The 26,099-nt window shown below is 46.8% G+C and overlaps 5 protein-coding genes across 5 annotated transcripts; 1 reads left to right on the top strand and 4 right to left on the bottom strand.

Annotated features, from left to right (window-relative positions):
• Positions 1 to 1,782: 1,782 nt before the first annotated feature.
• On the bottom strand, positions 1,783 to 3,050 carry LOC117894845 (alpha-ketoglutarate-dependent dioxygenase alkB homolog 7, mitochondrial). Its single transcript, XM_034802101.1, has 4 exons — positions 2,919 to 3,050; positions 2,665 to 2,858; positions 2,437 to 2,604; positions 1,783 to 2,381 (listed from the first exon to the last, which is right to left on the bottom strand). Exons 1-4 carry the CDS (start codon positions 2,977 to 2,979, stop codon positions 2,037 to 2,039), a joined length of 768 nt encoding a protein of 255 aa, XP_034657992.1. The 5' UTR covers positions 2,980 to 3,050; the 3' UTR covers positions 1,783 to 2,036.
• A 1,063-nt stretch (positions 3,051 to 4,113) lies between these two features.
• On the bottom strand, positions 4,114 to 6,034 carry LOC117893359 (BPTI/Kunitz domain-containing protein-like). Its single transcript, XM_034799950.1, has 3 exons — positions 5,949 to 6,034; positions 5,717 to 5,893; positions 4,114 to 4,313 (listed from the first exon to the last, which is right to left on the bottom strand). Exons 1-3 carry the CDS (start codon positions 6,031 to 6,033, stop codon positions 4,114 to 4,116), a joined length of 462 nt encoding a protein of 153 aa, XP_034655841.1. The 5' UTR covers position 6,034.
• A 490-nt stretch (positions 6,035 to 6,524) lies between these two features.
• Positions 6,525 to 6,863, bottom strand: LOC117894850 (male accessory gland serine protease inhibitor-like). The gene is made up of 2 exons (XM_034802106.1): positions 6,772 to 6,863; positions 6,525 to 6,715 (listed from the first exon to the last, which is right to left on the bottom strand). The coding sequence occupies exons 1-2, from the start codon at positions 6,851 to 6,853 to the stop codon at positions 6,525 to 6,527; spliced, it is 273 nt and encodes a 90-aa protein (XP_034657997.1). The 5' UTR covers positions 6,854 to 6,863.
• Positions 6,864 to 7,917: 1,054 nt separating this feature from the next.
• Positions 7,918 to 8,286, top strand: LOC117893358 (kunitz-type U15-theraphotoxin-Hhn1r). The gene is made up of 2 exons (XM_034799949.1): positions 7,918 to 8,011; positions 8,080 to 8,286. The coding sequence occupies exons 1-2, from the start codon at positions 7,918 to 7,920 to the stop codon at positions 8,274 to 8,276; spliced, it is 291 nt and encodes a 96-aa protein (XP_034655840.1). The 3' UTR covers positions 8,277 to 8,286.
• Positions 8,287 to 8,708: 422 nt separating this feature from the next.
• On the bottom strand, positions 8,709 to 17,862 carry LOC117894840 (palmitoleoyl-protein carboxylesterase NOTUM). The gene is given in 5 exon segments (XM_034802088.1): positions 8,709 to 10,415; positions 10,418 to 11,082; positions 11,147 to 11,659; positions 11,736 to 12,243; positions 17,557 to 17,862. Coding segments are annotated over 5 exon segments (2,193 nt in total). The 5' UTR covers positions 17,665 to 17,862; the 3' UTR covers positions 8,709 to 10,016.
• Between the last annotated feature and the right edge of the window lie 8,237 nt (positions 17,863 to 26,099).

Genomic DNA, 26,099 nt, shown 5'->3' with positions numbered 1-26,099 from the left:
AAGCAAGGGAGCTTTGTATTCAGTATGTAAATTTTTTTAAATAATAAAATGTTTGTAAAATAGCGGAACGCAGCATTAAAATAATTGACACATGCCACCAGAAAGAACTTCCATTACCAAGCTTTGATTAGCTTTGATAGCTCTCACTATCCACTTTCGTGACATGACTTACATATGTGCATAAATACATGCATACATGCATACGACTCTCAAGCTCGGCCACGAACTTTCGATTTTTGCTGCGAGAGGGAAAAGCTTTGAGCCGACGCTGATGCGCTCTTATCACAGCTTGCAATTTACCACGGTCTCTCGTTTCTCTGCGATCACCCACACACACAAATGCACTGCTCGGCCACAAACTTTCGCTCTCGTTCTTGCTCTGAGATTACGAGAGATAAGAAACGAAGGCCGATTTATTGCTTTGAGCTGCAGACGCTTGCACTCTTATCAAAGCATTCTCAGTTCTCCACCGGTTCTTCGGTCAATTAAAAGTTCAGCGGTGTGCGCGAAAATGCAACGCACGTGCAAAGGTGCCCAAATAATTTGTTTCTTGTGAAATTACTTGTATCATCAGTGCGATTAATGCAGATCGAATTTAAGTAGCTTTTCATTTTCTTTAGGCCACAAGGTCTTGTGCATGTTAATTTATTTAAATTGTTTTTTTTTTTGTGTGTGAAAACATTAAAGGAAAAGGAGGAAGCAGGACAAATATGCAACAGCTGCTGCAGCGCAATAACAGGAAGCAGCAAAGATTATTCAACACCACGAGGTAAGCCTTTCTGTTTTGGTTGGCAAAGTTTTACTCATAGTTGGAGTTTCGTATCAACCAGCGCACCTCTGCGATTCATCACTAAGCACTTTTGGTGTCGCTATTTACGACTTAGTAGCTATTCTCTCTCACACGGTGGGCCATTAGTTTCGATGTGTCCCCGCAGAGTCATGCCTTTTAAGCGCCTTTTCTGGATGGAAGCGACACTTGGACAGCGGCGCTGCAGATGCTTATCGCCTGGGCACAGGACAAAGCGCCGCAGGACTTCTGTGTTGGGCACAGTTGCATGCGTCCTGTGTGCGCTCTAAATGCAATTTGTATGTAAGACAGCAGAGTCCATTGTCCCCTACCTGGACCCTATCGCTCTTTTGTTGATTTACTGCAAGAAATGTTGGCGCAAATTGCTCGGGCAAGGGAATGCTAGTCACGAGTGCAGATACGTAGGATGCATAGGGATTTTACACACTCACAAATACGTTTTTACGTAACCTCTCATTGTTTATGCAATTCGGTAGTGTCCTGTCTCAGGCTGGCCAAGATGTTACCGCCAGCAGCAGCAGCAGCAGCAGCAGTCGCTGACCAATCTGCCCGCTAACAAAGGCCGCACCAATACACCTTTCACTTTCAGTTTTACAGCTGTCACCAAAGGTTTTGGTTTTTCATGGCACACAAGGGATTAAATCAAAGATTGTTGCCGGCTTTGGATAAATGTATTCATGAACAGATCTCTCAAAGTATTATTTGTCGTGCGACTAGATTGTTGCAGCCGGCTTTGCATTAATTCCATTAAGAAAACATAATGGAAAAAGTTTCTAGGATTCTGCTTACAATTCTTCGTACGACTTTTTGCTTAATTTGTAACATTGAGGAGAATGTTTGGGCAGGCAATAAGCGTCCATTATCATGCAGTTACTGAACAAAAATAAACTCTATGAACTCGCTAGGCAGCCCCAGAAGCATCAACAGAATGTCTTACAAATATCAAATTATGGTCTGTGTGGACTCTCAGTCCGTTGAAATCAACTTATATTTTTTATATACACGGTCGATTGTAACTTTCAGGTCATCATCAATAGTGATAACGGGGAATAATCAAACATATGTACAACTAACAATAGGAGCGACTAGACTAGGTTTTTAAAAGAAAACGAAATTTTTTCCATTTAGAAATATCTCCTCAACGGATAGATGAATATATGTATGTGTCTCAACGCTTCAATAATAATAGGAAGGGAAGCGTTTCCGCATTCGTGCAAGGCAGTCATCATCATGGATCGTTGCGGCAAATGATGGATATGCGACGTGCCTTAGGGATGGGTGTGCCGAGGAACGCAGATTGCTCCTTGGCCAGTATCTCATGGGTGAAGTTGTAGCGAGCCGTGTGGCACATTATGTAGAGCGAGCGCCTCGGCAGCAGCAGATCTGCGTAGAAACCATCCTCCAGAAATGCCTCTGGAAAACGCCGATGGCCATATACTGCATCAGAGTCGGGGCTCTTGGCTTCCGTCGCTATCTCTGTGCTGGGCTGCTGGTACTTCTGGGCATCGGTGCGCACGAGCCGCATTACGCTGTCGCTGAGCAGGCTGATGCCCGAGATCGTGGTGCCGCAGTACTGTAAATTGGAATGATGTTAGTTTCGCTTGGGCAGTAGATCGGGGTGTGCTTACCCTCGTGCTGTCGACGTGCGGCTTGATGACACCGTCAGCGGCAAGATCCAGCACATGGATGTAAGGCATAATGGCTCCATCGAAGGCCACTTGGCGCACACGCTCTAGGACATCGCGGTTATGTGGATACCACTTTTTGCGCTCAGTCTCCCTGAAACCGTGTATGGCCTGTAAGATAGAAATACATAAACTCCGAGCCGGTCTGCTGTTGTTTTTGTGTGTGCTCACGTCGTCCCAGTGGTCGAACTCGTAGCGCAGGCGGTTCATGTACGGCTCAACCTCTTCGTGGAGCTGTTGTTCCTCCGCTTCGCTGATGAAGTCCGGGATGATGCGCATGTGTTGGACAAACTCCTGCTGCTCCGCTTCCGGCCACTTTCCAAAGAATGCAGTCAAGGGGCTACTGACCTTGCTGCAGGCAGCCACTAAAACCAAACGCAAGCGTTACCATTGATGATTCCAGTCAATTATTTTATGTTACTCACCTTCGCTGTGACAGCGCCGTAGGATCTGCCTGAGGAGTGAGCCTTTATTCAGTATTATCATTATTTATTATCAAAATTTTTAAAATTGTTTGGCCAAAAGTTACGTGCAGTGCAGTGTGACCGCGGAATTATCGATACAATATACCGACAGACCCTCGTAAATATACCAAAATATACCATTGAATCTTCAAAATATACTGTAAATATACCGTAACTTTAAATTTTTTAACTTTAATTTTAATGTAATGATATTACTGGATAGTTAGGAGTCTCCGCGCTAAAACCATAATTTTATCCGCTTTATCAATCAATTCTCCACAAGAGTGGCTAGTTTTCACGACTTCCTTTTCTTGGAATGTTTCCAAATTAAGCTTAAAACTAAATAGGTCAACCAACAAAAACATGATTGGGAACGGAATGCAACGTCATTTGACAATTTGCTGCTTGTCAACAGATAGGTATAGTGTAGTATGGGCACTTGAATACCCTATTTTCATAAATTAATATTAACATTTAATTTTCAAAGCTGATCTCAAACAGTAATAAGGACTTTTTCTTAGACTGACATGTTTTTAACCTCTTCGTATGCCTTCTCTGTATATACATACATATGTATGTATATCGATCTAGATATATTCTCGCTATCTGCATAATTTTTTTGAGATGGCTTACCAACACAGATAGAATGTTGTTGCATTGATTGGAGCCAGTTATTCCCAAAATTTCTTCAATTCGAGGATACCCATCCCTCCAAGGGTACTAAATCTTGCTTAGTGCGTGCAAAATGTTGAGAAACAATGCCGCTCACATGCGTATGGAAATTTCGATACCCTATATTATTGAATATACCTTATAAATTGAATTTAATAGGCGGAAGAAATTCATTAGATATACCATTATATACCGAAACCGTAAATATACAATGAACTCAATTTCGTAGTCAAAACTGAAATTTCGTAGTCAAAAACTGAAATTTCGTAATCTAAAACTAATATACCGTAATGATCACATTGGTGCAATGACATGAAGACAGCTGTTATGGTTGCCAGGTTTAGCGATTGTTTTATCAGCTATCGATAGGGTGACAGTTGGTTGTTTAAAATGTATATCGAATTTGAAATGTTTGAAATGCACTTTAACAAAACATCGAAGAAAATTGTTGTATTATTTATTAAGTGCCACCCCCTACAGCCTCCTAGTGGCGTTTGCACCTATTGCGACAGCTGCCTCGGGAGCAGTAACGGTTGTTGTTGCCATTACAGCCGAGAAACCTCATCTTTTCGCAGTCATTGATGCGAGCGTTGTACCACCACATTTCTCTCATGGCTCTGGGATGACACGACTCATGGTTGTTGTTGCCTTCATCCCTGAGACCGTTGCACCTCTGTCTAAAGTCTAAAGAAACTTTTAAGACTTAAAGATTAAAAATCATCTATACATACCGGGCCGCCCAGCGCAGTACACCTGGGCAAAAGCGTTGTGAGCCTCAAAAAGGGACAGGGCAGCAAAAATCCAAATGAACTTCATCTCAACGGCAACAGATTTGGACTGTTTAATCGTGAGCGATACAGGCTTTATATAGGATCTATTCACGGCCGATTCCAGCTCTTCGGTAGTACATACATAAGAGTGTCAGTGGACTCTCCGATATCAACTTATATTTTCTTATATACACAATCGATTGTAACTCTCAGGTCATCATCAATAATGATAAGGGCGAATAATCATACATATGTATGTATGTACATCTGGAAATATCTCCTCAACGGATAGATGGATGTACATATGTGTCTCAACGCTTCAATAATAATAAGAAGGGAAGCGTTTCTGCATTCAGTCATCAGCATTCTCGCAGCGCGGTCATCATCATGGATCGTTGTGGCAAATCTGGGCCGTACAACGATTACCTGGGCATAAGTGTTTTGGGGCACAAAAAGTGCGAGGGCAGCAAAAATCCAAATGAACTTCCAAATGAAATCCAAATGAATTTTGGGAGATTTGTGGTAGTCTTTCAGTTTTTTTGTGTGTTTCAAGGTTCTTGTTTCTTGCATCTTGAATCGGAATTTGCATCCCACAACTTTTCCGGAAGGCCATTTGTAGAACTAAGATTTAAAGGGGTAAGGTGGGGCAGCTTCTGTTTGGTACGACTTGCAATCGATATCCATTGCTTGCTTTGTTCTTTTTTGTTTTTGAACAAACAAAACGTATCGCAAAGCGAACTATATACCGATTTGGATTCATTCTGGGTATTTATAGTCTGTACAATTTCGTTGAGATGGCTTACCAACACAGATCGAATTTTTTTGCACTGATTCGAGCCAGAGATTTACCAAATTTCTTCGATTCGAGGATATCCATCCCTCCAAGGGTACTAAATGTTGCTTATTCCGTGCGAAATGTCGAGGGACATTTGTAAAACATGCGTATGGGAGGATGGATACCCTATATTATTAAATATACCTTAAAAATTTAATTTAATAGGCGGAAGAAATGCTATAAATATACCATTGCATACCGACATACCGTGGATATACAATGAACTCAATTTCGTAGTCAAAACTGGTGCAGTGCTATGAAGCCAGCAGTTGGGTCTGTCACGTTTAGCGATTGTTTTTATCAGCTATCGATAGAGTGACAGTGTGGGTGTTTGAAATGCATATCGAATTTGAAATACGCATTCGGCTGCACTTGCAATTCTGACAAGCAAAACATAGATAAAAATGGTGTCTTCTGTATGCTGGTGCTTTATAATTTATTAAATGCCACCCCCACACCCTCCTAGTTGCGTTTGCACCTACTCCGACAGCTGCCGAGGGAGCAGTAGCGGTTGTTGTTGCCATTACAGCCCAGAAACCTCATCTTTTCGCAGTCATTGATGCGAGCGTTGTACCACCACATTTCTCTCATGGCTCTGGTATGACACGACTCACGGATGTTATTGCCTTCATCCTTGAGGCCCTTGCACAACTGTATGCCTACGGAAACATATTAGCTTTTAAATTTTAAAGCTGGAAAATCATCGCTACCTACCGGGTCGCCCAGCGCAGTACACCTGGGCATAAGTCTTGTGGGCCACAAAAAGTGCCAGGCCAGCGAAAATCCATATGAACTTCATACTCAACGGCAGCAGATTTGAACTGTTTATTCGTGCACTTTACAGGCTTTATTTATAGGATTCTAGCTCTTCGGTCGTACATCAAAATTATCTCCACAAAAGGCTGAATATTGGCCATACAATGGGGTAACCATTTCTTGGTGTTAACAAAACGACAAGAATAAGTTCTATAAATACGAGGAAAAGGTATTCTATAAAGGTATTCAGAATTTTGCATCCTTTTGCAAAGGTCACTAAAAGTCAAAGGGGTAATGTGGCAGCAGCCTCTGTATTCGACTTGCACTCAATACCTACTGCTGGCTTTGTTCTCTTTTTGTTTTACAAAAAATACAAAACGTTGCGCAAAGTTTACTTAAACGCAAATTTAACAATGGAACGGACCGCTGCTCTTTCTGCCATTCATCTACCAAAAACAATGATAGTCAAAAATGTGCTGTGAAAAGTTAATGTTTATTTATTGTGGGAATCAGGGACAGGAGCGCGGGCTACTTTTAGCGGCACTTCCTGCGGCAACTGTCGAGGGAGCAATAGCGATTGTTGTTGCCGCCACAGCCCAAATATCTCATCTTTTGGCACTCCCTGGCGCGAGAGTTGTACCACCACATTTCATTCATGAATCTGGGAGGACACGACCAATGACGGTTGTTGCCTTCATCCTTGCCGCCAGTGCACACCTGGAACACTGCATAACAAGCATGAGAATAATGTCCTGCAGACAATCAAATCATTTTCACTTACCGGGACGTCCGCGACAGTTGTCCTGGGCAGCAGTGTGGGCCACATAGAGGGCCAGACAAGCCAAAACCAAAATGAACTTCATTTCTACAAGGCTTGGGTCGAATGTTCGATTTGAACTGTTGAATCGTTCAGATTTCAGGGCTTATATAGGACTTTTTCGGTAGTTAACATAACACAAAAGTCTGAATAATGCCATTGTCCGGTGACCTGTTCTGTATATTAACAAACAAAATAGGTCATGCTATATCTACGGGGTGTACTGCATGGGTTACAACACTAATTAAGTTTTCTGCTGCCCAGGCAATGGTAAAAGATTTCCACTCTCAACTTATAAAAGAAGCAAAGAAACAACATCATTTAAATCAGTTTACGGAGCGTTCACTTATTCTACTTATTATACCCGGTACTCGAGAGTAAATAGGGTATATTGTATTTGCGGGGAATAAATGATGTTTGTAACGCAAAGAAGGAAACCTTTCCGACCCCATGAACTATATATACATATGTACATGTCTGTCTGTCCGTCCGTCTGTCCGTCTTGATGAGCGCCTAGTACTCAGAGACCATTAGCTACAATTTTGAAGATAAAAGAAAACTAAAAACGCCATTCCGTAGGGAATGACCATATCTATCAGATCATCGAATTGGGTGATATCCAGAATGAAGAAATTAATTTCCAGTGTCTAAACCACACTCTGTTTCTGCAGTGTACGGCCTCTGCCGTGGCTCTGCAGAGTGTGGCTCTGGGGGTGGGTGGCGAGCTAAAAGAGTGAGTGTTGGCGTGAGAAGAGTTGTGGATGTGGAAGACAGATGAAGAAAAAATGCAAAATATGACAAAAAACCGCTAAGGTACAGATGTAGTACTGAGTACCGGGTATAAAAGTTGTGGCGCGTAAGAAGCGTCTCACACGTCCCTTCTCGTTTTTAGACACAATGTTGACAATAATGCTCTTCCCGAGCTTTATTTTTGGATCGTCGAAAAAAACACTTGTGAGCTAAAAACAGATTTCTTATCGCTGAGAACAATGTCGTGATTTATTGAAACAGGGCTTTATAAAGACCCACAGCAGAACCATTGAGTCTTTATTCCATTATTGGAATATCCAGACATCAGAGCTCCCACTCCCTCTTCTGATCCCTGCCACAATGCGCACTTCCACGCTGATCATCGTGAGCCTTGTACTGGTGATGTACTTGGTCGTGGATTTGGTTGCCGCCCAAAACTGCAAGGGAAAGCCTCGTAGGTTGATGGATCTTCTCTTGATTGCTCCTCAGGTTTATTTAATTTATCTCTGTGTGTGTGCTTAGGTACCCCAAAATGCGTTGGATTGATGGATCAGGGAAATAACAGCAAGCGGAAGTGCAAAAAGCAGGCCAACCGAGTCATGTGGAACTACAATGCGGCACTGAACAGGACTTGCATCCAAATGGAGTACAAGGGCTGTGGGGGTAATGACAATCGGTGGTGCACCAAGCAGGCATGTGAGACAGCATGTCGAAGGTGAAGCTGCTGCTAAAAGCATAAATAAATCATTTAAAATTTACCTCTATCATTCTCTCTCTCGAATGTTAAATTTGAACTGTTGAATCAACCACAGGAGTCTGTGAATTCCTAATATGCGTGAAAGATCCCTACAGCAATAAATTTCTGCTGCTTTCATGCTCATCAGTTCCCACAAAATATTATAAATATTGCATTGAAATGCTCCCTAGCATCCCATGTATTTCTCCTAGTTCCTAGCTGCTAGTTCAAACATTCTGCGATCGTATATGTAGTGGGATTCAAGGCGTAGAGAAAGGTTTAAGGATATAAAAGATGCAGCGCAAAAGTATTCAACAGTTTCTGCTTGCAAAAGGGAAGTTTGTCTGAGAGATGGAAACCATTCCATTCAATTTTTCACTGTAACAAATAACCCAAAGTAGAACAAATTGTTTGGTTAAGATTATTTTGCTTGTTTATTGTGGCTGTTGTTGGTATGATTATGCTCCGTCAAGTGTGCTACCATCTTGATGGTAATCAGTGATCAGTGATCAGTTCAGTTCAATGTGAACACTGCGAACAAGAGCTAATGGTTGTAACAAGTCAATTAGCTTTGGACACTACTTCGCTTCGTGGTAGACATAGTATAAAATTATCAAAGGGTTTAAGTACAACAATTCTTAGGGCTAAACTTCAACCAGTTCTGTACAGGGAATTGGGGCTTACATCACTAGGGGAAACGTATATTAAAATTAAGGGGGTTTAGTGTTTATTTTTGTGGGATTTTTCGTTTAGGTTTATGTATCTATAAATTCTTTACAAACATTGCTAAAATTAGTTTCTTTATTTTGATATTCGATTTGTTCACTTTTGCTTCGCCTCGCTTGTTGCTCTTTCTCGTCTCGTTATTGGTTTTAAAAGTAAGTTTAAGTAACATTATTTTGAACGGAATGCGGGTAATTATTAAGTAAGTAATTAAGGTATTTGATTTGTATTTGATTTGTCGTTGCACAGGTACGCAATGATTGATATTTGTTATTATTTGTGTGTTCCATCTATTTTATGTGTATGTTTAAAGGCAGCTCTGTCTATCGATTCAATTTCATTCTTTACTGATCCTGAGGTAGGTGAAAAACTGATGCAAATAAAATAAAAACAATCAAACTGAAGTACAGTCTGGACAGTAGCCAAGTACCGTCCTCTGGGGCCGGGCAGCCCATAAAATTATCAAATAAATTATATCAAAATTCATTATTATCGTGTATCGCTATATATTTATATATGTATATTATGTGTATATTTAAAAAAAAACATAAAACAGTCTTGTGGTTGCATTTTGTGTTTAGTTTCTCGTTACGCAGATTATCCTTTCGGCTCGTGCTCGTGTTGGTTGTTGGTTGTTGGTTGTTGGTTGTGTGTGTGTGTTGAATGCGAATGAATAAATATGAGTGTGTGTGTGTGTGTGTGAATGTACGAGTTTTGCAGTTCGAGTTGGAGTGGGGGAAAACTAGTTGTATAAATATTTGTCTGCTTAATTACTGGGTTACCTTTTTGCATGTCTTTTTTCTTGGTTTTCTTGGCGTGTTCTAGGAATTGGAGTTTAGCTCCGCTTGGGGGATGATTTTTTCTTTTTTTTTCTTTTTTTGGATGTTTTTGTTGTTGTTGTTGTTGTTGTGGTATGTACAAAGCGGCTCTAGCTATATCTACATATATCTATGTACAAACCTATTTACTATTTACAGGGGGGATGCTCCTTTCGCTCCGCTCAGCTCACTTGTTGGGTGAGCAGATTGACCAACTCCGTTCGCTCCATGTTGTTGAGGGTGTGCATGTCGACGCCGAGTGCCGCTGCCACAGCCTCAATGTCCAGGCCGAATGAGGTGAGCAGCTCCAGGAAGCGCATCTCCTCGCCCGTCAGCGGATTGGTCAGCGTGGGGCAGGAGTGATTGCACTGCGGCCAGGAGCAGCGCTCCAGCAGCCGTAGGCCGCACTTTTCCGGCACACGTGGCACCCTTGGACGCTTCTTTGGCTTGGAGGCGGAGGCATTGTTCGATGAACGCCGCTTCTGGGGCTCTCCGAGTGCATCTGCACCCTCTACCCCTCCAGCGGCCGGTTGTTCGTGTTGCATTTGCATCTGTTGCTGTTGCTGCTGCTGCTGCTGCTGCGCGCTTTGCGGCGGCGCTGGCGCTGCTCCTGTCGCTCTTCCGGCGTCAGTGGTGGCTGGCGGCGTCGCTGCTTGTGCGTATCGCTGGCATTGCTCTTCGGCTTGTTGTTGTTGTTGTTGTTCTTGGCCCTACCCTCTGCCTGCTGCTTGTGCTGCTGCCTGCGGCGCTGCTTGCGCCTCTGTCGCTGCTCCTGTCGCAGCCGCTTGCGCTCCTCCCTCTGCTCCTTGCTCAGGTGATTGTGCTTCCGGGGCTGCTGCTCCGTCGACTGTGCCACATTGTTCTGCTTCTGCTTCTGCCGCTGCTGGCGCTGGCGGTGTCGCTGGTGTCTTTGGTTGTTCGGGTGCGGATGCTGCCCGACTGCCGTGGAGGCCTCCGTGGAGCGTTTCAGCTTTTCGTTGCGCTTGCGGCGTGTCGAGTGCTCCCAGCAGCGCAGGGCGGAGGGCAGGGAGATGTCATCGATCTTAATGTTGACCCAATCCCGCTTCGAGAGCACCGCATGGCCGATGCAGCTGGGTGCGAACACGGCACTCACGTTGTCCAGGGAGGAGCGCAGGGCGCCGCCCATCTCGTGGATGTAGTTCCACTGCTGGGGCGTCACCGGAGCACCCACGTTGTCCGCGCGCATCTGTGCCTCATCGAAGAGCCACTGGAAGACGAAGAGAGGAGCTGCAGGGGGAAAGAAATGGAGTTAGAAGGATTCTCTGGACTGAGGGATGCTCTCGTGACTTACTCTTCAGTGTGGGATAGAGGCGATAGCCGAAGTAGCAGCGCCAGGGCTCCGTGGGATGTGCCTTGGTGCAGTCCTCGGGCAGCAGGCCTTGCCACAGCTTCCAGCCTTGACGCACAGACTCGCTGGAGGCCACCGCCGCGGGTGTGTAGGGCTCGCGGTCGAGGAACCATCCCGAATCGCTCACTCCCCGCACCGTGACCTGCAGCTGCCGCTCATTGACCAGAAAGTCCCGAATGCGATCCAGATTCAGCATCACCCCCAGGCCACCGGCAGAGGAGCCAACCAGAAGCAGCTCTCCGCCCGGCACACGGCCCAGGCCCAGTGGGATGAGGTCGGCAATGACTTGGCGCAGGATCAGGGCACCCATGAAGCGCCATCTGTTCTCCCTGTCGCTGGTGTCCGGCTCCGTGCGCGTGCCCGACCACGAGTCGCTGCTGCAGTACGGAATGAGCACGTGGTTGGCATTGTGCCAGTAGGGATTCTCCTCGGCATGGGGAGACAGAATGCCTCCAACTGGAAGGGAAGGGAAGGGAAGGGAGAATAGGGATTAGCATCAGCTGTTTCGCTCTCTCTGTCTGTGGGTACTCACCGTCTCTTGTCTCTGGCCACTGGGAGGAGGTCATGAGGTGTCGCAGTCGCAGCCAACGTGCACGGCACGAGCGCACATCGAAGCAGTGCCAGCCGCCCTCGAGGAAGACGATCCACTTCTTGGAGCTGGGCTGCTTGCGGAGGTAGAAGCCCGCATGGGTGCCATCGTTGCAGGTGATGCTGGAGTTGGTCAGTGCCGCACGCTTCAGGGAGCGACTGTGGTCCGTCGTGGAGTGACTGCCGCTGCCGCTGCCGCTGCTCGCCGGATGCATCACCATGTAGTTCCGCTGGATCATGTTCATGCTGGTCTCCATGGCTGGGCGTGCACGCTGGCGCACTGCTTGCTCGTGGTCCTTGTCCAGGCTGGTGCTGGCGGCGGCCACGGCAAAGGTTTCCAGGCTGCCGCTGCTGCTGCTGCTGCTGGCATTGGCATTGGCGTCTGGCAGCGGACAGAGCGCGACGAGCAGCAGCAGCAGCAGCAGCGAGAGGTGCGGCGTTGTTGCTGTTTTCTGGAAGCGAAAGAGAGGAAATGAACGGTTAGATTTTGAGTTGATAACTTACACCTCTCCCACTCCCTCTCCCTCTCCCTCTCTCTCTTTGCTCTCTCTCTCTGTCTCTCTAGGCCTCTGTTGTTTTTGGCGGAAAAACTTGCTTTGATCAAAATGCGAGCAAGAAGCTTTGCGATAAAGATCAAAGAAATTTTTGCCGCATTTCGTTTCGTTTGTCGTTTCGTTTCGTTTCGTTGTGTTCGTTTCTCCACCACTCACCCCCCCTCTGCGTTTTGTTTGCTGTTGGCTTCGTAGAGTAAAAGTAGAGTTATAATGGCTATGCCCGACCGCAAGATACCCGCGAAACATGAGAGAATTTTGGAGTTAAAGAAAACTAGAGTCTGGGGTGCTTATGCAAAAGTGTTTCAAATGAATCCTAAAGCAAGGATGGGTAGATCACACATGGATCCAGCTCGCAATCAGAGGAGAGTTATTCTATAATTCAACTCTTTAGGGTCACAAACCTCACCACGCTGCCGGCATACCCCTTCTGGCTACCCCTCAAGCACCAGCAAAGTATTTAGTCAAACATGGCAAGAAATTGCTGTTAATCATACGCCCCGTGGGCCAGTGCCTGTGCCAGTGCCAGTCAAACAAATTTCATTTTCACATTGTCATGGCCGCTGACGCGTGGTAATCACCAGCGACTGCGACTGCGACTGCAACGCCAGTGTCTGCGCCAGCGTCAGCGTCAGCTGCGACGTCAACGTCGTACCGTTCTTGGCTTTGAACTTAAGGTCGCTTTTGGTCGCACACACACACACACACAGAGATAAAGCACACACACACACGCACACAGAGACACTTGCACACATCAATCAAATGGTCTATCCGGCGATTTGTTTTGTTGTTTTCGCCGATTCTCCCCTTCAACCCTGCCTCCCTCCCCCCTTTGTTCTCCGTTTAGCTATTTTCCAGCAATTTGTTAATAATACAACAACAAACAGCATTTGCCGCCAGCAGAAACAACAACAACAGCAACAACAAGCGACCGACAACAGCAACAATTTTAGTGTCTCAGTGTGTCAGTCTGTCAATTTAGTTTTGGTTTTGGTTTTGGTCTGGGTCTGGGTCTGAGTCTGTCTACGGTCTTGCCTCCGCATAAATAACCATTCAGAAATCGTAAAGAAATCTTCAATCAATGTTTATATAGGCCTTTGATGTTTCGCCGCCCTCTGCCGCCGCAAGCAGCGGACAATTTGCAGACGAAAATGCAAATGACACACACAGGGGGGGGAAGAGTGGGCAGCGGATAGAGGCCTACAATGTAACCCCAAGAAGTCGCATAACGGTAGCGCGTAGACTGTAAAATATTCGCCCAGCTCTGGAGGATTTGATGTCTATATTTAGAGCCCGTTGAGCGGGTTCCCGCTGCGAGATTTTGCATCCAAAGATCACATAAATCTGGATTATATTATTAGAGTTATCGAGTTGAAAATATTCATAATACGAGTAGCAATATGATAATGCTGTCTGTGATTGGAATTGATTTGATTCATTTGATATTTCAATTAATTTCACATCTGACTATGGACATCATAATTAAGGCTTGGATGGGATTATTGGATGGCAGCCAAAGGGCACTTTTACTTTGCTATAAACAAAGCATTTAATTGGATCGTAAGTTGGTGGAGGAAATGGGGAAAGATATGCCTGAAATTAGCATTTCTTTCGGGATTTTATAGAACTTACAAACTTTATTTTGTTTTATTTTTCTTCCCTAAATACGAGTATCTCTCTCTCTCTCTCTCTCTCTGTCTCTGCCACTTCTCTGTGTACCTTCTCTGCTCTTACAACAGGTTTAAGTGTCTTCCGCCCGTCTCCGTTTTGTGGCCCGTCGTCTTGTGTGATGTTTGCCGCCAAACAACGAAAATTGACAAGAGCCCGGGCTCCGCTCCGACATTAGATGAGTAGTTTCCATTGTTGATTAGTTCAACTGCGCCAGCGACTGACTACACGAGGAGCCACAATGAACCACCAAAAACCAAAGCGATGGAGATACAAATACAACAACAAGATTTCACGTGTGCGTGCGCGGATTTACGTTTGAGTAAACACACACCCGAAGACAGAGGGACAGAGAGACAGAGATAGAGGTAGTAGATACAGATACTCGTGCGTTGCACTTGCTGTTTACCTGTTGGGGGGGAAACAGAAACAGAGAGAGAGAGAGAGAGAGAGAAACAGAAACCGGCGGCAACGAGCGAGCGGCAAGGCGGCGGCGTTGCCAAAGGAAAAATGTTCACAAGCGCCGCTTAATTACCCTATATAGAGTCTTAAGTTGCGCTATTAATTGCGGGGCACTGCTTATTAATATTTTGCTTTTGGCTTGTACACTCTTCCAGCCCCACTCGAGCGCTCCTCCTCCAGCTGCTGCTGCTGCTGCTCCAGCAGCGATGCCGACAAAGGAGGAACTCGCCTGCTCGCTCTCTCTCTCTCTCTCTCTCTCCCGAACTGTCTGGGGGCTGGCTGGCAGCCAACTACTTGTCGCGCCGATTATATTGTCAGTTTTTATTAATTGCTGCAAATACATAGCCGCAGTCGCAGTCCGTGGCAGCTCTACGTAGCGACTCGGTGGCGCTAAGCGTTCTTTATTTCTGCTCCCTCCACTCGTAATTCATTTATTAAAAATTCAAACCGCTGCGACGGGAATTGATTTGATTTGATTCCATTTGATTGCGGCACCACTTAAATGCAGTCTGTGTGTGTGTGTGTGTGCCTCCAATTAAAATGCAATTTGGATCGGGCTGGAGATTGAGTGGCTGTCTGTGGGTGGATTTGGCTTGGAAATAGCTCAAATTTAGACTGCAGCTAATGTGCCTTTTATGTGCTTCTAAGTGAAAGAACCTCTCTGGATAATCCCCTCTCATAAATCCGTATTATATAATCCATAATGACCTTGTCTAAACCAAAGAACAATCGTGCCGGCATGGCCCCTGCAAACTCTCCTCTCAGAGAGCCACCCGATATGCCTGTGGCGGCGAAACTCTCCCCGTGGCTGTCTTATCGGAATCGGAATACGCTTAAATAAATATCGCCGGACTCGGCCATAAATAAACTTCCGTTGCCGTTATTGTTGCGTTGCGTTGCGTTGCGTTTGCTCTCGTTGCACGTGTAGTTCTTGGCTGTTGGCTGCTGGCTGTTGTTGTTATTGTTTGATTTGCTTGCGTCGGCATTCGGTTCGTCGTTCGCCGTTCGGCGTTCGCCGTTCGCCTTCGCGTTCTCTGTTGTTTGCCGGCTTTCGGTCTTTCGGCTTTCGGCCTTTGCACGGGCTTCGGGTTGCGCGCGAGAAATGCCAGAATTATTATGACAGTAGAGAGTATAGAATGTGGTTCTCAAAAAAAAAACAATAACAATAATTATCTAAAACAGCAAACAGATCAAATAGCAAAGGGAAAAACTGAAACCAACAAGAAGTTTGGGAAAATTCTATCGGGGTGTAGCAACGAAACGGATGCAGAAAGTCAGCTGAGGAACTGTGGATCAGATTCTTTTGTTTACTATTACATCAATCAATAAATGCAGTAATACGAGTGGAAGAACTGCTACCAAGTAAAGGGTCACTCAAGTCCGAGAAAAACTCTGAAAAGTTCCTGGAAATAACTTTGAGCTACTTTCAAAGGAGCAAACAAAATCCTCCGGATGTTGTAATATGAATTTCGTCTCTAATTACTTGCTATTGGCATTGATATATTTCACAGAATCCACCTGAATCGCGCATTATCGTATGGCCTGCGGCCTGAGCTTTAGAAAACATTGAGCCAAGCCCGAGCCCTGGCCAGCCTAGGCGCGTATAATTGCAGTTCCCGAAACCCCAAAGCCCAACACCAACACCAACACCAACACCAATCCCCCAATACTTGGCCCTGTCTCCTGTCTGCTGCATCACACTGCCTGCGGGGCATAAAAATACACCTGTTTGCGGGGCAATTTAATACTTTTTATGGTAGGGAAATAACGCGGTGGCTGCTGCTGCTGCTGTTGCTGCTGCTGCTGCATTGCTGGAATGGCAGAGGCTGAAGCAGCCGCAGCAGCAGTGGAGGAGCTGGTAATTCGGAAGCAGCCTCAAATGAAGCCGCAAGCCAGCGGCGGCGGCAACAACAAAAGCGAAGCCGCCAAAACGTGTAGCCAGTGCCGCAGCAGCAGCGGCAGTCGAAGAGGTAGCGTTATTAGACCGGGCCTGATCTCTGTATATCTTCGGCTGTGTGCGTTTCTGGTACGAGTATCTGTGTGTGTGGATCTGTGCGCACGTCTGCCGCTGGCTGGCTAGCTGGCTGGCTGGCTGCTGATCGCTTTTTACTCCGAGCGCGCTAAACCCGTGCCGTTTTCGGCTTTGTACTTTGCCGCCGCGACTCTCATGTGTGTGTGTGTGTGTGTGTGTGTGTGTGTTTGCGGCATGTTGCAAAGCAGTTCGGAGCAGAGACAGAGCCAGTTTGGGTTCGGGTTCGGGCCAACTACAAAAACCCAAGGAAGGCAACGTACGTCGCACTCATTGATCTTAACTTTGAAAACAGTAGCTACTACGCTTGTGGATTGGATTGGAGTGTAGAGTGGAGAGCAGAGTGGAGAGCAGAGTGGAGAGTGCAGAGCAGTGTCGAGTGGCTGTGGATGCGGTTGGGGATCTGAACTGCTCGCATTCAGACTCTCTTCACGCGAAGTGGGGCGCACGAAGGCGGCCTGCACTTTGTTGTTCCTGTTGCTCTTGTTGTTGTTTTTGTTCCTCCGCTTGTTGTTGCTGTTGTTCCTCCGCTTGTTGTTGTTGTTGCTGATGAGGGTTTTTCGGTTAGCTACACTTAAAGACCCATTCCCCCGCTCAATTTTTGTAGTCGGTCTTTTTGTTTTTCTTCCCTCTGTTATTTTTCCCTTTTTCTGCCTTTTGCGGTGCCCTCTTTTTGTTGTTGTTTCTGCTTTCGCGCAGTCAGGCAAATTTTGAAGCTCGTTTTTTGATGCCCTTGCAAAGGATTTTCAAATTGATTTCATTCGAATATATGCTAATGCCCCAAATAAAGCTGTAGGGGAATGGCTTTTCGATTTCGGTTTCGTTTTCAGCGACCCACGACCCGCGACGACCCAAGTCGGACCCAAAGACCCAAGTCGGAAGCTATTAATTTTAATTGACGTGCTACTGTATTTTGCGTTGGGGGTTTGGAGCGGTTTTAGCGGCTGTCTTTGATATTCCACAGAGGACCGCGATTGGGTTTGGGATTTGGGGATTTGTTCCTCTTCATATTTCATTTTTGGGCTACTGTTTGGCTACTTTTGGGCATAACTCACCTGCTGGGGCTGTGTGCGATTCTGCTCGGGTTTAATCCATTTATTGGCTGCTTTCGGTGAATTTGGTTGAGCCACTTTAGCCATTTTAGCAATTTGTTCGGCTGCCATTTCTCAGTGCGAATCTCACATAGGATTTATGAACTATTTGTTGAGTGTGAAATTATTACTCGTATTTGTTGTTGTTGTTTTGTCGCTGTTTCAGCACAGTTTAGAGCACTTTTTGGGTCGCTGCTGCATGGTATTCGATTGCATTTGGGGACATTTTCATGTGATATTTATTTATATTTGTGTTTGCTTTGCACTTGAAAACTTGATGTAATTAATTTTTAATTTTGTTATGTGTAACAAAAAATGTGAATATTATTTGCGGGTTGATTTGTGGGTTTCGTATAAGGCAGAACTTCGATCGGATACGACACACGCGCTCAGAACGTCCGCTCGGCTCGAAGTCAAAAATTCAATTCAAAAGTGGATCGTGCTCCGAGCTGGCTCTTACCTTGCGCAGTCGTCGCTGGCTGCAAAGAGCGCGAGCAGCGAGCAGCGGCACAGGCAGAGCAGAGCAGCAGAGAGCAGCGGAGAGCAGCAGCGCGCACTCTCTCTCTCTCTGTCTGCTCTCTGTGTGTCGCGCGAGCGAGAGAGGCAGAGCGATTGGAGAGCATAATGAGCAGAGCAACAGCAGCAGCAGCAGCAGCGCTTTGAAGTCAACGTCGACTGCGGCTACTTGTTAATAACCGTATTAACCGTCCCGTTGCGTCCCCTTTGATCTGCTTAATCGAAAGCCGAAATGGAATGCGCTTCTGGTCTTCACTCTGCACCTCTCCCCTCTCTCTCTCTCATTCTCTCTCTCCTTGTCGGTGTGGAGGGTTCATGTCCTAAGTCTTTTGTTTTTTTCGGTGGGTTTCCCTTATGTTAATGCTAATTTAGTGTAATTGCAATCGGGCCTGAATGCACACAGACACTCGTTTTATGCTCTCATAACTCGCTCATCGCCTCGAGATTTGTGCCCCAATACAGTACAGTAGATAGCAGCCAAGAGGCATCAATGTCTCGAGGCATAAATTGCATTTATTTGCATTTACCTTAGCAAATAATTTTTAGGCATAAATTACAAATATTTCACCCATTTGCATATGCCCCTCTTTGTGGTCTTTTTATTCCAATATTTACTGTACTTTTATTGTGGTTTGTTTTTGTTTTTTATGCTGCTGCTGCTGCTGCTGCTGCCTCCATTCTGTGTGTTTTATGGTCGTCGGCATTTCTGGGAAAACGAAGCCATTTTTGATATGGCCCTGGGAATCTGCGTCCGATATGCTGAGCGGATTTCAGATTGTGGACTGTGGATTGTGGGGCGGCTTAAAGACATAAAATCTCAATAAAGTAGCCAGCCAGCCAGCGACTTTTATCTAATTGTAAATCTAAAAACAGAAAACACCAACGGATGTTTTTTGCCGAGGAGAAAAAAGGGAGAAAAGAGATTCACAAGAGAAATCATTTAGCTGCTTCCTTTTCAGAGTTTGTGGGCTCTGGGCCTGGGCCTGGGTCTGTGCCCTTGCCACGCTTTTTCATTTCCATTTCTGTATGTATGCGAAACTCAATTAATGACAGATCATTAAAGATTCTTTTTGGGCTTTTGATATTTGCCGTTTGGCCCCGAAAATACTTGCCAGTGGCTTTTACGATCCGCTCCCATCCGATGGCATAAAATTGATTCGCTTTTGCACAAATTTTATCACTGACCAAATTGATTTTAGCTGTAGAGCCACAGCCCCCGTTCCCTGCCCCAATAGAAATTGTAGGCCTAAAGGAGGGAGGCAAAGCCAAGCAACAAATGACTGCCCCCGCGACTGCCTCTGCTGGCGGCACACATGAAAGTGGCAAATAGAAAGGAGCCGACTCCGGTTCCGAGTCCGTTTCAGTGCCATATTTATACCCGGTACTCGAAGAGTAAATAGGGTATATTGTATTTGTGCACATAACGGTTGTATGTAACGCACAGAAGGAAACGTTTCCGACCCCATAAAGTATATATATTCTTGATCAGCATCAATAGCCGAGTCTCTGTCTGTCTGTCTGTCTGTCCGTCTGTCCGTCTGTCCGTCTGTCCGTCTGTCCGTCTGTCCGTCCTGATGAGCGCCTAGTACTCAGAGACTATAAGAGCTAGAGCCACCAAATTTTGCATCCAGACTTCTGTATGCTCACACTGTTACAAGTGTATTTCAAAAATGAGCCACGCCCCCTTCCGCCTCCGCAAAAGGGCGAAAACCTCCCAAATCTACAAGGGAATGACCATATCTATCAGATCACCAAATTGGGATACGATTGGATCATTATTATAGCCACAATGAAGAAATTAATTTGCAGTAGCCAAACCCACCCCGTCCCGCAGCATTCACACTCTGCTTCGCGCTGTTTATGGCCTGGCCCCTGACACGTCACTGCCTCTGCCTCTGCCGCTGCCTCTGCCGCTGCCTCTGCCGCTGACTCTGCCGCGACTCTGCAGTGTGTGTCTATAGGGGAGGGTGGCGAGCTAAAGGAGCGTGTTGGCGTGAGTAGTGTTGTTGATGTAGATGACAGATGAAGAAAAAATGTAAAATTTGACAAATAACCGCTAAGTTGCAGATGTAGTACTGAGTGCCGGGTATAAAAGTTGTGACGCGTAAGAAGCGTCTCACACGTCCCTTCTCGTTATGCATTAAGTACACGCAATTATTATGCGACAACGGCCAGGCTGCGCACTCCATCTCGCTCCTCTCGCTCCTCTCTCTCCTCTCTCTGTATCTCTGGAGATTATTGATGCTCGGCATTGCTCATACGCCGTGTGGCCGACTAGGCGCTGGTGCCGTTGGTGGCAATTAAAACGCCGCCAGCACGCGATGAATGCCATAAACATTTGACGCGCAATCAGCAGGAGGAGGAAGCAAGGAGCCGCAGCAGCGAAGAAGAAATTCTCCTGCAACTGCAGCATAATGAAGCGATGATGATGATGCTGGGCATGATGATGATGATGATGAGCGAGCGAGCGAGCGCTACTTTTACTGGTAATGTAGATGGGGCTGGTATCGGGATCGGGACTGAACAAAAACAGATCATTGGGAGGACATGGACGGAGCGTGGACATTCATTTCGCTTAAGCGCTGCACTAACCGGGCGAACGGGCGGGTCGGTGTCTTTTGATCCTGGCATTCTATTGTTCCGTTTCAAAGGCCACTATTATGTAAACAATCGGCAGCTTTGATCTTGGCCGCATCAAAGTGTTGCCGCCGCGTTTCATCTTTTGCCGCATGCAGCAACAGAAACAGCAGAAAGCAGCCAGCAAGCAGCGAGCCAGCAGCGGGCCAGCAGCGAGCAGCGCCAGCTGATGCCTCTGCCTGCCAACGATGATGATCAGATGATGGGATGTTGATCATCATCATCATCATGATGATGAGGAAGAAGCGACAGCCACAGCCACTGCGTAGTTAAAGCTGCTGCCTCTGTCTCTCGCTCACTCTCTCGCTCTCGCTCTCTCCTGGTGATTCTCTGTGCCACCGAGCCATATAATTTCGCATGCTCTGCGGCAGCAGCTAGGCTCGAATCGGATCGGATCGAAGCACCTGGAAAAACGGAGCCAGCCTCATAACTTTGGGCATAATCTTCAAAGCGCCGACACATCGCTTGACATCAATCGAGGCGGCCACCGCTCTAATCCCAACAGATGGGCTGCCGCTGCCGCTGCGGCTGCTGCTGCTGCTCCCGGATCACTCGCCGCCGATAAGCAATTAAAATTTCATTTAATGCACAACTTTATTATCTGCCTCACCGGTCACGTCCTTTGATCCTGCGACCCAAGGATACGCCGCTTAGCGCAACGCAACGCAACAGTTGCCACCACTCGCAAAAAGCAACCGCAAGAAATGGGAGCTACAAGCAGGAACAGGACTGGATGGGGGGGGCAACACTGTGGGAAATGTGCAACAGGTGCTTCTGCCAACAGCCAGCAGCATCACGCAGCAATCGCCAATCAACGAATGCCAATCATCCAGCCCAACCAGCCGCAGTGGCAGTCGCAGTGGCAGCCACAACCGCAGACATACCGCGAGCAGCTCTAATTTCATCGAGCAACGATTGATCATAATTGCATTGCTCTCTCTCTCTCTCGATTGATGGAGGTCAGTGATTTCGGGGCCAGGCAGACACCCTCTGAGAGTGGAAATCACAGAATTAAATGCAGAGAAAACTGAAGCAGTTCCTTGGGGAAATACTTTGGAATTGTTTGCTGCAAAATGCGGGTTCCATTTTCCCATTTGTTTATTTTATTTAAATATCCTTGTCATAGTTTGTTGTTTATGTTTCTGTTGGCCTCAGCTCAGACCTGATTTCCTCTCCAAATGCCGCACGAGTTGGCTGGAACACAATTTTTTCTTCTGGCTGCCCAAGGGGCAACTCGCTCTCTCATGCCGCACGCTCCACGCTGCTCTGGCTGCTGCTGTTGCGGTTCACTTGGCGGCAAATTGCTGTTGCATGGCGATGATGTTGTTGTCGGAGTCAAAGTCGAAGTCGAAGTCGAAGTCGGCGTCGGTGAAACAACAAAGCGAAAATCTCTGCATTGGGGCACACGCCATTCCCAACATCAAAGCGGACCGACAGCACACATTTTCTGAGGTTGCCCGTCGCCACCGTTGGGGCAGCAGCAGCATCAACAGCAGCAGCAGCAGCAACGCATGCGCAGAGGCAGAGATCTTCTTGGTCTTCCTCTCTGCTGCTCATTTGTGTGTGTGTTTGAGGCACACTGTGCGACGCGCGTGTTAAGTGGACTGTGAATATGAAAGGAAAGTTCGTTCGGAGAGTACGGAGCCAGAACCGCTTTTGCCGCCAAATAAATGCGAGCTGCTCCTCAGCTCTCTGCTGGCAGCTTCAACTTCTGCTCCGGCTCCTGCTCCTGCTCCTGTCTCCTGGCAGTTCTTAATCAAGGAACGCATCGGCGGCGTATCACGGTAGCACTTGAAACGTAAATTGCTTTTAACATGGTTATTACAATCTTAACGTTTGTCTGCGCCACAAAGCACTTCAGGCAGCGGGGCAACCTGTTGTCGACATTGTTAGTGTTGCTGCTGCTGCTGCTGCTGCTGCTGCAGAAGAGGCAGCAATAGAAGTCGGTTCCCCGTGCCCATACCCCTCCCTGGATTGTGTTCCCTTGCTTTTGTTTGAGCGTCCGTTAGGTCTGGTCCCTCGCTCCCTCGAGGTTGCTTCATTTGGCAGATTGTTGTAATTATGATTGCGCGATTATGATTGCCTTGGATTGAATTAGTTGTCGGTGAATTTTGCTTTAATCGAAATTGTTTTCGAGTCTCTCTGAGTCCCGCTGCCTGCTAATTAGTCGAGCAACGGCACGGCAAACATCAAATGAAAGGTAGAAATTCGTTTTGGGCTGGGGGCTAGCATGGGATTAAGGGTGTCCTGGATTAAGTGCAGGCCAGCGATAATCTCTGCATTTTTAAATATTTCGCAAGAAGAGAACACGCAAATCCGCTGACTTGTCACACCTCTGCCCTGCCCTGCCCTGCCACAGGTAGGAAGGGAGGGAGTTCGGGATGAGACCCGAAGGTAGCACCTTGTTCAGATGGCTTGGCACAGATGTTGATCAAAGCAACAGCCGCAACGCTGATTAAAGACAACAACAACAGCAGCATGAAGACACATGGCAACAAAAAAAGGGGGAATTTGTCGCCTTTTGTGGCAGTTGCATAGCCATAACCCTGCCACTGCCACAGCCACTGCCACTGCTTCAGCCTCTGCCGTCAAACGAAAGTATTTAATTTCAGGTAAATTTGTAAGATAAATAATTGTCGCTTACCTGGACCACGACCACGACGCGCTTCAAAGAACTGCATTGTATTTTTGCATACAAATGTTGCAGCGGCAGCGGCAGCGGCGTGTGTGTCCCTCTTCGAGGGGAGAGAACTTTGGCCAAAAGGACCTTCAAAAGGCACCGCGCTCAGTGCGATGGTGTAGATTATGGGACGACAACAGCAGAGCCCTGGCCCCGACCTCGGCCATTGTTAGCCACCCCTCTCGCCGATCGCCCCGATCTTGTAAGGGCCGCCTGCTGCGCCTGGATCACAACAGCGGGACACGGACGATCAATAATGCCTCGGCTCAGCGCTCAGCGCTCAGCTCGGAAGATCAACCCATGGGCAGCGCGCACTTTTGATGTTTTGCCCTGAATTTAGGTGGAAACTGAACACTGAACACTGGCTGCCCAGTCGCTGATCCCTCAAATGTGCAACTGTCAAAACACAAGCCACACACGGCGAACCATCATAATTCGGAACAGCACATGAACGAACACTCTCCCGAGACAGTCAGCCAACCGATTGATGCCTCACTCTAGCTCTGGGCTCTGGTTCTGTGTGGGTCATTTCCAGCCTTCACAGCTGGGGGTGCTGCATGATGACGAATCGGAAATGGAAATGGATTCTACGATGCGGCGGCCATAATCAATAAGCCGAGAAGTGTAAGACCCACTTACAGCACACTCGACAGTGGGTGCAGAGCATTCGAAAGTGGGGCTCAAAAGTGAACGGACTTGTGCTGCTGTTAAGAAATAATTTTAAAAGGGAAATTATGGTACTTATTGCTTCAACAGTCTGCTAAATTGTTGCCTACAAAAGTCCAAGAAACCTTTCTTAATTTTTCAACCCACTTTCAATACGTTCCAGCCCACTGTGCGTGTGCCGTGGGTCGTAGCTCTTGGCCCATTGTTCCGTCTCCCACTGTGCACTCATCAAATTGTGCCAAGATTTACGAGGCCCTTGATTGAGTTTTCTTGTGCTTTGAATACGGCAAACTTCACACAGGACCACCGAGCGGACGGGAGACCTGTGGAGATGCCTGAGAGATGGGAGATGGAAGATGGAAGATGGAAGATTTTGGAAAACGTTTGGTTTCCTGGTAAGAGTTGCCCATTGTGATGGTGATGCCATGCCATCCCAAGCCATGCCGCTGCTGCCTCTGTTGCCTGCCGATGATTAAGATCATGATCAAGATGGGTTGGGGATGGCAGCCTCCAACTTCAATTCGAGCGGGGCCGAGAGGCTCTTCTCTGTTGTTTATAAGATGACAAATTGCGCTGATATCGTAACATGTTGATTGAGCGCACACGCGGCAACATGGTTAACAGAGGAGGAAGGTGGGGAGTGCGACTGCGACTGCGACTGGGGAGGGACTGCAGGGAAGATCGCTTTCCAGTTCTCTCGGTTCTGGGCTGTGTGCCCGCGGGCCGCTTGCCGCTTGCCGCATGCCGTTCTGTGCGCGTGCTCGGGTTTGGGCTTTGGGTTTGGGATCGAGTTGGAGTAGCCCCCCGCCGAAGTTGCAGTTGGGGAGCCACGAATGAGCGGGCCCAGTGTGGCTGCAGCATGAAAACTCAGAGAAATAAAGAAATAAATAAAACAGGCAACGGCATAAAGATGCCGACAAAGTAATAAACCAATTAGGACATCAAAGTGTTCAACCGACAGCAGCAGCAGCAGCAGCAGCAGTGGCAGCAGCAGCAAAAGAAGTAACAGAGAGCGAGAGAGCGAGAGAGAGAGAGAGAGTAGAGGCAGCGGCAGACACCGCCAAAGATCACAGAGATTTGCGCTGATCCGACCTGGATTCTAAGCCACAAAACGCAACCTATATCTTCTCCTACTCCTACCCCCCAGCTCCAGCCGGAGCCTTGTGCTCTTCCTTTTCCCATTTCTACGTACATTTTTCGTATGCGGAAATAACCATCTGTTGGGAGAGAGCAGAGCCCGGGAAACAGCCAGCGGAAAACGCCTAACCAAAGAGTTGCAGAGGGGAGAAGCAGGACATGCGACGATTAAATTGTGCTTAAATAACATTTAGCGTTATTTTAGGTGAATAAAGTATTGGTATTGGGGAAATTTAGTCATACCTTGTATAGAAAATTCGAGGCGATGGAGGTTCCTGATAATTTCTTTGATTCTACGCAAACTTCACGTTTCTTTTTGAATGGGTTTCTTTTGTGGATTGGCACGTGAATGTGTTGCATAACGACAAGGATCAATTCTATTTAATTCTATTCGATTTGTAGGCACATTTGTAATGGTTTAAATCGCATTCCCCGGTAGCCTTTACTTCTGCCTTCATCAGTGGGCTGAGTACTTCTTCCCAGTCATAAACTACTGGCCGAAAGCTGCAGAAATTTGACAAATTTTCCCCTTTTGCCTACCATTTGCCAACTGTTAAATTGCGTGCAAAAAATACCTAGAAAAGGAGTTGTAATTGTAAAATGTTTACCTGTTTAGGTAGGTTCTAATTTATGGAATCATCTGCTTGCCCTTCGGCACGGCCTCTCCTGCGTTAGCCATTCCCTGTTCCTGCTGAAAGACCAAGACAGCAGGAGCTTCTCTCTCTCTCTCATTGAATCATTTTTGGGGCAACCTGTCCGCCCTCGCAGCAGCAGATTCCGCAGCTTCCCCGGCAGCGTTATCGTTTAAATCATCGGCGCATGTGCGCCTACACAGTGGGGCAGGACTGGGCCGACTGGGCTGGGCTGGGCT

Source organism: Drosophila subobscura, chromosome J, assembly GCF_008121235.1.
Source record: "Drosophila subobscura isolate 14011-0131.10 chromosome J, UCBerk_Dsub_1.0, whole genome shotgun sequence".
Classification (NCBI taxonomy): domain Eukaryota; kingdom Metazoa; phylum Arthropoda; class Insecta; order Diptera; family Drosophilidae; genus Drosophila; species Drosophila subobscura.
The sequence above is the reverse complement of the archived record's forward strand: the minus strand, read 5'-3'. Positions and strand labels throughout refer to the sequence as shown.